At 29.2% G+C, this 15,212-nt stretch overlaps 2 protein-coding genes across 6 annotated transcripts in view; one reads left to right on the forward strand and one right to left on the reverse strand.

Annotated features, from left to right (window-relative positions):
* LOC134718919 (NEDD8-activating enzyme E1 catalytic subunit-like) overlaps positions 1 to 15,212 on the reverse strand; it is a 75,440-nt gene that overhangs the window by 40,514 nt on the left and 19,714 nt on the right. The window lies entirely within an intron of this gene.
* LOC134718904 (myb-like protein J) lies at positions 280 to 14,691 on the forward strand. Of its 2 annotated transcripts, XR_010107469.1 has the most exons (4): positions 280 to 1,478; positions 10,552 to 10,736; positions 12,670 to 14,231; positions 14,263 to 14,691. XR_010107469.1 is itself a non-coding variant. In XM_063581759.1 (3 exons), exons 1-3 carry the CDS (start codon positions 1,176 to 1,178, stop codon positions 13,349 to 13,351), a joined length of 1,170 nt encoding a protein of 389 aa, XP_063437829.1. In that variant the 5' UTR covers positions 280 to 1,175; the 3' UTR covers positions 13,352 to 14,265. The 2 variants fall into 2 exon arrangements, 1 of the variants encoding a protein (XP_063437829.1); XM_063581759.1 differs by having other exon boundaries at positions 12,670 to 14,265.

Genomic DNA, 15,212 nt, shown 5'->3' on the forward strand with positions numbered 1-15,212 from the left:
CCGAGAGTCATTTTGAATGGATGATATATTGAAAAAAAAAGATTTTAGTAGGAGCAAGGTTAATTCATGGAAACCAATAAGTTTGCACTAAATACACAGACATTTAAAATGTGTATGATATGGACATGAAAAAATAACTGTGAAATGTTTTAATATTTAACAAGTCTTATATCTGTTTATATACATATATTCCTTCACAAACAGATATATGATTGTTGAAATGATACTTTCAAAAGGTAAACGGACAGAAAGTCACAGGATAAAAAGTCATAAATTTGGTAGGACAAAAAGTCACAAATAATATGTTGACAGTTGTTTGAATATATCAAGGATTTGTATAGTCTAACTATACAGGTCCTTGAATATATGTAAGAGAAATATCTTTAAATATTTACTTTTTAATACATATATTCATATTCATGTTTAGGAAATGTGTCATTATACTTGAAAAATGAAGATTTATTAATTTTATTCATGCAAACGATATATTTCATGGTACCATGAAGCCATTTAAGTGCCAAGCCACTTTGACATTTTGTTTTGAATCATATTTGATATTTTTTTGATAAATTTGTTTACAAAGTCAGTTGCTTTATTTACAATAGTTCAAGAAAAATTCTAAAATATTTTTGTAGGAATAAGTGTTTTTAATTCAAATAAAATACTTTTTGTCCTGTGACTTTTTTTCCATGACTTTTTGTCTGTGCCATAATTTGTTCCCTTTTATAGACCAATGAACATGATAAACCAAACTTGAAATAAATAGTGAGATATCAAGAGAGAAGCTAGGTAAACAATAAATATGTCTATTTTGAGTAAGAATGTAGAAAATACTTTTCTTTTTTGGTAAAGGAGAAAAAATAGACACAGGTTAGATTGTATATCCCTTGATGTCAACTAGGGCACCTGGAAAACAAAGCAATTAACAAAAGAATACATACAATATCTTAATTAACATTTCATTTTCTCAAAATATTTGTATGGCTTCTATTAAATTTGGCATTTAACAACACTGTCATGAGCATTGACCAATCATTAAAAAGAAAAAAAAATGTTTTTATATTACACCAATCGCTGATATTAAAAATATATTAATTATTGATTGGTTCAACCAGTCCTTTATAGTCTGAGTACCTTAATTTTTTTTTAAATTAATTATTGTTCACACAAAATTAATGATGGATTCCCAACAGCATAGTCAACAATACCTAGCGCGTCATCAACACTTCAACCAAACTGCATCACCACAGAATTTATTCGTTCCTAGACCCTATGTTCAGACTCCTCAACACTATCAGACACCTACTCAGATGTGTTATTTGAACTGCAAATGTTGTGCCATGTTTTTGATGACCAAATGTGTATGTTCATGCAATCAGCAGAAAGTCTCCATTGCTACACAGACAGACCAGGTCCAGAAGAACTTTGTGAAAGATGATTACTTTAAGCCCAAAACCTCAGCTTACCAATTATTACAGGTATGTACTTTTATTTTATTTATACAAAGAAAGGAGGTTATTATAATATGAAAGTTCAATTGGTTCTATATCAAAAGAATGTTGAAAAATTATGTACAAAAATTGCATATGAATGTTCAAGCACTGTACTGATATGGACTTATTTCCATAAAATCTTATTTAGAGGGACAGGTTTATATAAGGAAAACCTTGTTTTCGAAGCCCTGGGCTAATTGTATCACTGTATAATATTTATTTATGTATGTCATGAACATGATCATGATGATTTTTTTGAAATAAATATGTTTAAAGTTAGAATATCCCTATCCATTTAACCCAATTATAGTTTCCTAAATTTAAGCTCAAGTTAAACTTCATAGAAACCCAACATACTTTTGCAAGCTACATGCTTGCACCTCGCATGTTCGCCCCCAAGTATGTTCACACACTTCAGGTTCACACCCAATTTGTATTCGAACTTCAGTTGAATTATGAGTTATTTTTTGATTTTTTATATGTCCATATGAATAATTTGAGAAAGTATCATCAGATGTTTCTATTTTTTATATGATCAGTAATAATTAACTTTAAATTTTTTGAAAGATTACTGGTAATTGGTATTTGTACACCATGTATATGTTCCAGACTGTATGAGTATTTGGACGGTACGCGTACAGTCTGGACCGTATAAGTACTTTTTCCAAATACTCATACGGTCCGACTTATATAAAAAAAGATGGTCAGGTTTATTAGATACAAATGCATATATATATAGCAGATCAACATAACTTAACTATCAAATAAATTTAAAAAAGTTCAATTGTAATTAAAACAAAAACTTTATATTTTAACTTTTTCTAAATTCACGCTAATTCAATCTGTTAATCTCTTTTATCTAGCATGTCAATCAGTAATATATTAATTGAAATATGATGAGTGAAATTGAAGATATTGGAAGTAAATATCATGTGGGAGGTCAATTGTTTTGGAATATTTAGCAACGTTACCACAAAATGCAAATGCAAAGAAACATGCATGAACTGAATAAAAGAAAATGTAAAAAATTACGTTACTTGAGTTGTGTCACCTTGGGCGAAAGTACCAAAATAGGATTCAGTTTTAAAATTAAACAAAGACTTAATTTCAATTGTTCGTTTGTTCATTTTATCTAATTGTAATAAATTATCAATAGCAATTTGTAAAACTAAAAATCACTACTATAAGAAAGATTGTGATAATTGCTTGTTTCAATTTAATTAATTACCGATATGATAAAATAACATGCATGTATGGTCAGTTCATACTGGACTGTACGCGTATCTCATACGGTCCAACCGTACGCGTATGGTCGGACTGTACGCGTATACTCATACGGTCTGACCGTACGCGTATGGTCGGACCGTACAAGGATACGTATACGGTCCAGATCGTACGGTCCAAATACTCATATGGTCAGGGATATATACATCCTAATGAATGTTTTTTTTTTAAGTGTTTACAAATCATGATTGTTGGATGATGAGTTAAGCCTTTTTCTTCTGACATGTCTGGTTTTATAGGTCCTTTTTATTACCATTGTCCCAGTAAAGTGATGTTGGTGCTTTTCACAGCTGACTATGTAATATGGGCTATGCTCATTGTTGAAGGATGTATAGTGACCTGTAGCTGTAAATATCTCCATCATAAGGTCTCTTGATGAGATGTTTCATTTGTTATCATACCACATCTTCTTAATATATATCAATGAGATACTTAGCCACCATAATAAGGTTGAGGCAAACTTAAGTTGGAGAAGGGAAAAAAAGAAATATGAATTATTTAATTATATGTATTAAATTATTATTAGTAAAGGAGGCATAATTGTAGAACAGTAAAATTCAAACCTGATCTGTATTATTGGTTATAAGCATCAACAATAATTAAATAACGAGGCCCAATTTGTCAGCCTTCATCACGTAAAAACGATGAATCAAAGAATTTAACTTTAACTAATAGTAAATTATATAGATATAGGAAGATGTGGTTTGAGTGCCAATGAGACAACTCTCCATTCAAATAACAATTTAAAAAGTAAACCATTATAGGTTATTATATATCATGATATATAGTAAAAATATAGGAAGTACCCCAGGTATGATTTCAGAGTTTGACTATAGAGTCAGAAATTTCTGATTATTTAACAAAAAAACAATTTGTGTTTATCTTTTAAAATAAAAAAATTATGTTTTCTTTCGAAAAAGAAATTACAGCCACAAATCTGAATTTTTGAGCAAATATACGAAATTTTGACCTCGTTTAATTTTACCCAAAAAGTAGCACCTGAAGGTATGTTTTTTATTACATATTTGAATTAATCAGGTAAAATATAGCCTAATTGCAAATTTTCACAAACTTGTAAATACAGGATCAAAACTGTATCGTATGCCCTTAAGGCAGCAACCATTTGATTTTCTGGGTATGGTCTAAAAAAAATTGTTTCCAGGTTTTGGTGAAATAAATAATTTGTTTTGGACCCTGAGAAAATAAAATGTTTGTTTCACCCTCAGCTGCCACTATATCCTGTAATGCTAAAATTGAAAGAAAAAAAAATGTTTTCGGTTTGTCGCTAAAAAATAGATAGTTTTTGGCCGAAGTCGAAAAAAAAGTTTGTACAGAAAAAAAAACATAGCCCCCCCCCCCCCCCCCCCCCCCCCCCCCCCCCCCGAAAATCAAATGGTTGCTGCCTAATAGGGGCCTGTTCCGCTTCAGTAATTCCCCATATAAGCAACCAAATATTTCATACTTTTGTTGTTTGACAAATGTGTGTACTTACATTTAATTTTGACTCTGCAGAGCAAATATGATACTTGGCTGTACATGTTAAGTTTATGGTTAAAAATTTATAATGTTGCTAAAACAGGCATGTATAATTGAAACAGGCATGTGTTAAGGGAGGTAAGTCTGAAGAGAACAATATCTTTTATGAAGGGGGACTAGATAAAAACAGTACTGCAAATGGGCTGCATGCATAAACATGTAAAGCTTTCTGGCAATTTTAAATTATTCACATGTGGATCTTTAACCGTGTAAATACAATTATTAGCACTTATTCATAGTTCAATTGGTTTAACAAACATTCAGAAGTAAAGATGTTTGTATTAAACTATAAAGAGTAGCGACATCCTCTTACATTGCATAAGGGGCCGCATTGAATCATATTAGTGTATCCAATAAAGGACAAATATGACATGCAACAAATTTTGTAAAATAGATTCCATGGATAAGGTGACAAGGTCTTAAGTAGGAATTATTCATTTTAATCAACCTATTCCTTTGTAGTGATCAATCTTACGTTATTTCTAGTATCCTTATTTTATATGTTCATATTTCAAACAAAAATTCTAGTGGAAATAAAAAAGTAATGTTCTTTGGAAAAAAGGGAAATCCTGTCCCAAAGTTAAAGAGGGTCTGGAAAGGTGGAGGGGGTCTGTTATTCTGTAAACATTTAATTTTCACCCCTTTTTTCTCTAATCTTTCAAAAATATTTTTTCTCTAATCTTCCAAAAATATACCTTTTATATCTAATCTTCAAAAATTAACCCCTTTTTTTCTCTAATCTTCACTTTTTTTGCCCGTTATTCTCTAATCTTCATTTTTTAAGGGCATTTTACTCTATAATTATTTGACCCCATCCAAACCCTCTAGTATAAATATGCTTAGTCTGTGCAAATATGTTTGTTTTTTACTATTGGTAATTTGAACAATGCTAATTTTAAACTGTTTGATAATCTGGTAAAGTGATCTCACATGGTGCAAATTAATTAAGTTTTTCAACATCTTTTTATCTTAGGATGCAGTGGATTTCTTAAATATTAGCTTATTTCATTTAATAAATTTCCAGTACTATTTACATTCCTGTAAAAAATCTACTGTCTGGGCATCCTTAACGCTAAAAATTATATTTGAAATTTATTCAAACATAATTTGTAATAATTTCCAATTAATATTAAGGTATTACAAAAAGAAAAAAGAACTAATTGAACTGTTTCGTTACAATTGTTCATAAATGATTCAAACAATATTCCCTATCAAATGTTTTATTTATTCTTCCACATTTATTAAATTGCTTTTTTTAATAATTTTTTCGTTACAAATTTTAATTTTATCCTTGTGACTTTTACTCTGTTAACCTAAGATATATGTCCAAGGGGAAAAGAATGCATAACAAAAACCATAAGATATAAAGTTTCTTATACCATTTTGTACATGTAGGACCATACTTATTAATATATCGTCGTGTCATATGTTTTCGTATGTCATATGTTTTCGTATCAACCACATTTCGTCGGTTTCGGCTGCATACGCGTACATTGTGGCGTGTTTTTCGGTTTCTATACAACAACAACAACACCACTACAACTTGACATATTCAAAACATATTCAACGTCGCTTTTTAAAGACGTTAGAACAAATTAAATAAAACTGACCTATTTAGCCATTTTTATTTAATGTCAAAAATATGCATCACTAGAATAGCTATAGAAAAAAATTCTGAAGGGTTAAAATAAAGTCCAGATATGTTTTTTTGCAAGTCAGATACCGGATCTTCAAGACATATGACTGTCATGTGTTTTATGGGCCGTTTTAATTACAAACCAGCGAGTTAAAATTAGTAGGGTTCTTATGTAAAATGGTTGTTCAAAATCTAATTATTCAATATTTCATTTATAATTTTTTTGTATACATCCTTGATTCATGAAGATGAAACAGTCTTGACTTTTTATATTTAATCCTAAATTTTGAAAACTGCATTTTATTTTAGAAAAAATAATGTATTTTGTACAAACCAGGTGCCAATCTGAAATTAATCAAAATCTTAAAATTTCAGCACACAATTTACCAACCTAAAACTATTTACTAGTAATTTTTAGTACTGAAAAGTATTTATTTACTTTTTTTATGATTCAAGCGATCATTAGAACCACGACTTTAGAAAATATTAATTTCCGGATTTTGTAGTCATTTCCTGTCCGTGTACTGATCTAATTTTTATTTCATACGAAAACATATGACGCCGTTTTTTTTACATACAAAAATCGCAAAGTAATCGGAAACAGTAAAAAATCGTAGTAAGCATTGAAAAAAAATCTAGATACCTTAAATCAATCTACAGGACATGCTTTTAAAATTTGAGTAAACACCGGAATAAAAACTCAACAGTGAAAACTGTAAGCAGTGAAAATTGTTATTAGTACGAAAACACATTACACGATGATAATACAATATATTTGTATTATATGTTCTCTATGTTGATAGGATTAAGTTAAAGACAAATTTTTAGACCTTTTAGTCTATTCAGAGACATATATACATATATTTCTCTGGTCTTTTGAAATAAAACAAGCTTTTAAATTTACTTACCCACACAATTCTTTCACATCTTTCACATCTTTTTCAAATTGAACATGCACAAATAAAATCAACAAAATAAAATAAGTCATTGGAAAAACTACTTCAAGATTATGAAAAATTACACAGGTGATTTTATTATATAACCCTTAAAGGTGAAATATACTGACTCCACCCACTTAAATGGACCACGGTTTTCATTAGCAGTTGGAATATTTTTATTGCTCAGGTTCAAACTGATTGGCTGAAACAAAACTGATGATGCAGAGAGACAGTTAAGATTTAATTAAAGCAGATTAAAAAAGTAAATAATATATATTTATTTTATCAACTTTGAAAAGAATATATATATAAAGAGAAATATAAATTTACTAAAGATTTATTATAATGTAATTTCTTTTTATTATGGCTTTTATTATAAATTTTGATTTAATTTCAATTTCTTCAAAAATTTATATACAGAAAAGGCATACATGCAATTATAAATGTGGTGCAGTTATTAAAGATGTGTAGTTTTGAAATAAGACTGAATGTGTTGATAAATATAAGAAACCTGAGCAGTTCTCAAAATTAGTGATATTTTTCCAAAATATTTAAACCAATTTTGAAAGCTATTCATATACATGATCATGTTTTCATTGCATAATGTGCATAAAAAAATCTTTTGAAATTTTACCCATCATTCAAATATTAAAGATGGGATTGAAAATATTTAGAATGGATATTTAGAAACTTTTCAACACCAATTGATTTTAGTTGATAATGCATCAACTGTTGTTTTATTGTAAATTTTTGAAATTTAAATATGAATAATAGCAACTATAAAATAAATTTTGAAAATGCCACCTTTGATTTATGAAATCAAGGATTTTTGTTATCAAATAATTCTCATAGCAATCCTACTTCTAAATAAAGCTAAAATGTAAAATGAAAAAGGTTGCTGAACTATGTTGTCAAGTTAAAGACATGAGATAAAAGAAATACTTAACAAAATTTAATTACCTCAGTATTTTTTACAGGTAAAAAGAAAATCCTCTTTTTCCTTAAACTCGTGTATTACTTTTCTAGCTTATTCAAAGGGCCTTGCAATTTAAGTTTTACAACATGTTATCTAATTTTCACAGGATGTTAATTACAAAATATTACTCTCTGACCAGGTGTGCCCTTTTTAATTAGTGTGTCTTGAACAGGAGGTATTACTTTGTAATTTACCCCTGATCAAAAGAACGACTTAAATAATTTCTTTGATTTTTTACCTCATTTAGACATTATTTAAAAGAAGATATGATGACTTTTTTATTTCTACAAGTAAAAAAATCTGAATGTCTAAGGGACATAACTTGGCCAATATATTTTTTTAACTATACATTTTAGTAAATAAAATTCACTTGTATAAGTATACTACAAATTTACTTATATAAGTATATTAATACTACTTCTTCAAGTAATTAAAAAAACTTTTACAAGTAGTACCCCTGACTGTATAATATATATAATCACTGAAATTTTTATGAATATGCATTATCACTAGAAAAATTAACAACTTTAGAAACAAATCTTAAGCACAATATTATAATACAAATCATCATAATTTTTATATGACTGCAAAAATTGAAATTGCACAATAACTTAAGTATAAGTAAACAGAAATCTACGAAATTTTAACATAAGGTCTATAGATGACTACAAAAGGAAGGTTGGCCTCAGTGAATATCAGTTTTTCAAAAGTCAATAAAACCACATCTTTACCTCATCAAAAGACAGTAATTGTATAATATTCAATTGCACAATATTGTCCCGTTTTCAAATTGGTCTACATTCTCCAAAGGGTCAAAAATTAAACTTTGTTTGATTTCAACAAAAATTAAATAGTATGGGGTTCTTCAATATGCTGAATCTAACCATGTATTTAGATTTTTAATATTTGGGCTCGGTTATCAAATTGGTCCACATTGAGGTCTAAAGGTTCTAAAATTGAACATTATTTGATTTCTTCAAAAATTTAATTCTTGGGGTTGTATATATATATGCTGATTCTGACCATGTATTTCGATTTTGGATATTGGACCATAATAGGTAAATGTCCAATTTAAAAGTTTTTAAGTTTAAGTTCTTAGACCACATTCATTCTGTGTTAGAAACCTATGTTGTGTCCACTAATTCATCACAATCGAAATTCAGAGCTGTATCAACCTTAAATGTTGTGTCCATTCTTGCCCCAACTGTTCAGGGTTCGACCTTTGCAGTCGTATAAAGCTGCATAGAAAACAAACTTCATAGAAAATTTTGAAACCATCTGCTCTGAAGGTCTGCATGGGAGACCCCTCATTTTAAATTCTTTATTTTTTTAAATAATGTTTCTTCAAATTTGATTTATTTTGCTAACTTTTCTCTATTTTATATATTTTAGTACAATATTTAACTGATTAATCTCTACTTATGAATTTGCCATCTTTGTCTATTCTTTATTCTTTCTTTTTCAGTCCTTTAATTTGCTCTCTTCGCCTGTAATTCTCTATTCTGTAAACCCTATCCAGACCCTTTTGAGGGCATACAGTCCCACGTCCAGTTTTGATCCCATATTTAACTTAACTAAACAGGTTTTGAACTCTTACAATTTTTTTATAATGTAATAATTTGGAGTATATTTTAAGAATACTAAGTTAGAACTGTTTAGAATCTACAGTACATCTTGCATACATTTGAGTTTTAAAATTATAGATTTTTCAGCGTATAAATATAGGTAAACGGACAGAAAGTCACAGGACAAAAAGTCACAGGACAAAAAGTCACAGGACATAAAGTCACAAATTTGGAAGGACAAAAAGTCACAGGACAAAAAGTCTCAAATAATTTGTTGACAGTTGTTTGAATATATAAGAGAAATATCTTAAAATATTTACTTTTTAATACATATATTCATATTAAAGTTTAGAATACTTGAAAAATGAAGATTTATTCATTTTAATCATGCAAAAGAAAGATTTCTTGGCACCATGAAGCCATTTAAGTGCCAAGCCACTTTGACATTTAGTTTTTTTTTTAACAATTATTTGATCACCTTTGATATTTTTTTTGATAAATTTTGTTTACAAATTGGTTTATATACATTAGTTCAAGAAAAATGCAAAAACGTTTTTGTAGAATTAAGCGTTTTTTATTCAAAGAAAATAATCAGAAAAATGAATTGTGACTTTTTGTCCGACTTTTTGTCCTGTGACTTTCTGTCCTACATTCTAAATATAGTATTTGACATTGGGTCTGCATGATAAATTTAAAACATATTCAACAAAAACAGTAGCTATCAAATACAGATATGTTATCATTATTTGAGGGGTATTTAAGGTGGTGTAGGGGATGGGTTGAGTATTGAAGAGGAAAACCACTAAATAATCACAGGTCCCTTGCTTTTCATGTTATTCAAGGGTTCTACACTCACAACTAGTCTCCAAATTCATATGTAGCTGTATTACATATATCAAGTAAAGGAAATTCTGTAACTATATATATAAAATGACCTTATACAGATTTTTAATCATACTATTAGTTCACAGAGTTGCCATTTTACAATTTTGCACTGGAGGAGAAGTGGTTGAAATTGACACCAATTCTAAAAAAATGTTTCATTTAAATACTAGAGATGTTTTCATTGCAACAAATTTAGAGAGCTAGAATATTGAAACTAAATTGATCAATTTATTTGCAGGCAGAAATTACTAGAACAGCTCATAGTAATAGGTTTCACAGCACATCTGATCAGGGTTTTGAGATGGCCATATCATCAATTATACAGTACCTAGGTGATCTGCAAGACACCCCAACAACAAGAGAAAAAGTTAGATACCGCCTTAAAAAGAGAATGTACAACCAACAGGGTTATGAAAAAATAAAGTAAGTTTTTCTATAACATTCATAGACTAAGGGCTGACCTTTGTAAAAATAAAAAAGTTCTAGTACTTGTATTATATCAGAAATATTTGAACCTACAAAAGATACTAATTTTATTATTCTTCACCTTAAATTTCGAACTAAAACTAAGCATAAAAGGAAAGTTTCTTTTACAGTTTTCATTAAAAACAATTAACCATGTGTTCACTCGTCAAAGGAGTCAGTTCAGTATGACATATAGCATTTTTACAAAATTGTTAAAATTTAAATTTTAGTTATTTATTGGAAAGTAGAATGCTTCTGCTACATACATATGCCGATATGGGCTGTTTTTTTGGGCTGAAATTTACAGCCAAAATCGGCCCTTACTCCTTTAAGAATGGAGGATATTTTAATTCCTCTTTCATAATTTAGGCAGTACCATATAACATGATATAAACTTGATAAGCAGTCTCTTATAGTACGTTCTTATGTTGTACTGTTATACCACTGTCCCAGGTTAGGGCTAACATGTTTAACCCCGCCGCATTATTTTTGTATGTGCCTGTCCCAAGTCAGGAGCCTGTAATTCAGTGGTTGTCGTTTGTATAAATGTGTTACATATTTGTTTTTCATTCATTTTCGTTCATTTTTTTACTTAAATGAGGCCGTTAGTTTTCTCGTTTGAATTGTTTTACATTGTCTTATCAGGCCTTTTATAGCTGACTATGCGGTTTGGGCTTTGCTCATTGTAGAAGGCCGTATGGTGACCTATAGTTGTTAATGTTTGTGTCATTTTGGTCTTTTGTGGATAGTTGTCTTGTTGGCAATCATACCACATCTTTTTTATATATCTTGTCTGAGAGGAAAATTATATCTCTTCACCCTAACCTAATACAAGGTACTGGATCTCACATTAATGAGTTATAACACTCAGTCACAAATTTTTGCCTTTTTTAACTGAAACTAAAATTTTTTTTTTGATGGGAAAATACATTGATATTATCAAGATGTAACAGATGGAAAAGACTGGACTTTCGCAATACACAGCTGATGTTTGTGAAATGTGAAATTCAAAATATATATGAATAGTTCAAATACTCTAGTATTTTGAAAGCTGTTATGTTATTACAAATAGAGTCTCATGCTTTTTAATTGAACAATTTGGATTTGATAAATAAAGGAGTAGGTCCAGTAAGGACCGATTTTGGCCTCAAATTTCAGGTTCATCTGACAAAAGATTTTGACCACTTTTTAAACACTTAAGTGTCTATATCATTTGAATCAATAAGTTTATGTGAAAGATTTGAACTGAATTTGTCATTAAAAACAATCTGGTTCAAGCTCAAATATGAAAAATCAACCAAATATGTCGGAAAATGTCACCTTTCGGATGGTTTTTTGTCGAAAACGAAAGTGGCCGCATCCCTGTTCATCCTCTACCTTAATTTATGTTATGTATTATCATAAAATACAACTTCCATTTCAATATTAAGGATGAACATGAATGCATCCACTTTCGTTTTACATGAAAACCGTCTCAAATTTAACTTAAATGCTAAAATTGTGAAGAATTCAGTATTTTAGCATGACTTTAAGGTCCCAGTAGTGACTGTACCCAATATATGTTCATTGTATAATCAAAAATTTATGTAGCAGAAGCACTCTACTGTTCAATAAATAACTAAAAGTTTACATTTTATCAATTTGTAAAACAGCTAAATTTTGAGGCCAAAAAGTGCTCTTACTGGACCTACTCCTTTACAGAAATCCGTTATATATCAGAGGGTAATTATATATTTGCCTCTTAACTACAAATGAGGTATGGTATGATTGCCATTAATGAGATGTATATGTACTTACTTGTACAACTACATGTATTAGATTCTAACTCGAACGATTGCATGCATGATCCACAAAGGTAAAAATAAGTTAATTTATTTATTTATTTTTGTAGAAATCTTGCACAAATGAATGGGGTGAGTGTAAAGAAATGCCAATCTGCAGCTGTGAAGCGTGGTCTACCGTTTATAAATGAGCCAGCAACAAAACAAACCAAAAACACAGAAAACTCACCTGTGTCAACTTCAGTTTCTCCTATCAACACACCTATTGTGTCTCCTGCTGCCACACCTATTGTGTCTCCTGCTGCCACACCTATTGTGTCTCCTGACGTCACACCTATTGTGTCTCCTACCGTCACACCAAGTATTTCTCCTGCCGTCACTCCTATTATTTCTCCAGCCGTCACACCTATTGTCTCTCCTGCCATCACACCAGTTGCTTCTCCGACTCCGTCTAGATCTTCATCAGTCACCATGTCCTCAGGGTCACCAAAGATAACCGAGAAGGTATTCAAAACAGCTAATGGTGTCATGTTTAAGATCAAAGATGTTGTTTGTATCGCAAATTCAAAAACACACTGTGACTATGCTGAAGTAAAAAAAGTCTGGAAGACCAAAGTGGACATTCATTATTTGAAAAAAACTTCAAAGGGACTTTCAAGTTGGATGCTTTCATCAAATGTAAATTACAAAGACAGTGTCCACATCAATTCCATTTTTTATTCATTAGGAAAGACAGAATTTAGCCAAGAACACCACCAAGTCATCAAAGAAAAACTATCCAAACTTTTTTAGAATTTAAATAATCATATTGTATTGTTGAGAACGTATATATATATATATATGTGTAATTTGTTAGTCCTCTACTAGAAATGCCAAGGGAACAAATCTGTCTGTCCAATTTGTCCTCCTGAAAAGTCAATTTACCAATTTTTTTCATCATCCTTGACTATTTTATTTTAATATTTGGTATATATATATAGGTTTATTACTAAAATTTACATGTCGTGTCTATATTGTGTTCCAATCATTGAGAAGCTTAATATTCCTTTTACAACACAACGTAATTAAAACGTATAGCTTACTTTACAGAGTTATCTCCCTTTAATGTTAGGAACCACCTAAATAGCATTTTGTCTAGTAATTAGACATGTTATTCAATATATATAGGAATTTATTTGTCAAATACTGATTTCATGTTCACTATTTTGAGGGGGGGGGGGGGAATACACAATTAGGAAGAGTTGGGTATTGATTTTTATTTCAAATAATTGAAATAAAGAGGAATTAAGTGGAAACAGCTAATTTTTCCTTGTGCAATTTGTGTAAAACATGTATACGCTTTTAAAATCTATTTATTTCAATTGTTTTTATGTTTAGCTTCTGATATAATTTAGTTTTAAAAAAAAATAATCTTTTATATACTTTCGAATGACCAAAGTCAAATCGCCGAAATTTTTAAAAGTGTCTAACATGTCTCATAACTGAATGGATTAGTACTTTTGCACCATTTTTTGTAGTGAATAAAACTGATAAATTTAAATAAATGCAGAAAATAATCTATAAATTAAATTTCATGTTTAGATTATTAACTGTTTATTTTAAAGAAAGTTCTTTTTTAAATATGAAATTGAAAATATATTGTGAGGTAAACATTTTTGTCAGTATTTTATAGGTGTGTGTGTTAAATACACAATATGTTATAGGTGTGTGTGTTAAATACACAATATGTTATAGGTGTGTGTGTACAACACACAATGTCAAATCATTTCTCTATTCATAAATGATCATAAATATATATATATGTATATAAACTGAAAATCATTTCCATTCTCTTCTTATTCCCTTGTTGTGCTAATTCTGGGTAAAGCAACCAACAACAATTAATTCATTCTCTGTAATAAATATCATGTATATATATTCATTTCATATAAAAACACATACGTTTCAGCCAATATGTGTGTATGAATGTATGTGTGTGTATATAAACAATGTATTCAAACTGAATGTCATTTCCATTCTCTTCAATAAATATCATGTATATGTATGTATATATTTAATATAAAAACACAATATTCCGTACTTTCAGCCAAAAAGTGTGTATGTATGTGTGTGTGTATAATATTTAAACAATGTCTTTTCCATTCTCTTTTTAGTATATATTATACTAGTATACACTATTTATCAAAATATTTTTAATATTCAAAAAAGATATATGTCTTCAATGTATATTGATAAATTAATCTGTCATTAACATACTTTTAATTCTTGAAATGTGGGAGATATTTACATGCATGTTTATAAATTTATATGATAAAGAACATGTTACTGCCAGAAATATCACTCTGTGTATTACTTTAATAGTATAGCTTTTACATATTACATGTATTATGTATATGCAAATGTATTTGCATTTCATCAAATCCTACATATTAATGACATTTTAATTTCTGCATTACATTCTTGTATTTTTGTTAAAATATCTTGTATAATAAAATCATTATTTATTTGAAAATGTTTTGTTTTTACTTATTATTAAGGTATGACATTTTTTGATGCAAAGGGATGTAACTCAATCTAAAATAATTTAAGTAATTTTTAATTTATATTAGTAAACAGTTAAAATTAATATAAGTAGGGTTTTGTGGTCGAGTAT

This window comes from Mytilus trossulus, chromosome 1, assembly GCF_036588685.1.
Source record: "Mytilus trossulus isolate FHL-02 chromosome 1, PNRI_Mtr1.1.1.hap1, whole genome shotgun sequence".
In the NCBI taxonomy this organism is placed as follows: Eukaryota; Metazoa; Mollusca; class Bivalvia; order Mytilida; family Mytilidae; genus Mytilus; species Mytilus trossulus.

Coding starts and splice junctions, on each gene's coding strand:
- LOC134718904 (XM_063581759.1), top strand. CDS start 1,176: ATGATGGATTCCCAACAGCATAGTCAACAATACCTAGCGCGTCATCAA. Junction 1,479..10,551: donor CAGCTTACCAATTATTACAG/GTATGTACTTTT, acceptor ATTTATTTGCAG/GCAGAAATTACTAGAACAGC. Junction 10,737..12,669: donor CAGGGTTATGAAAAAATAAA/GTAAGTTTTTCT, acceptor TTATTTTTGTAG/AAATCTTGCACAAATGAATG.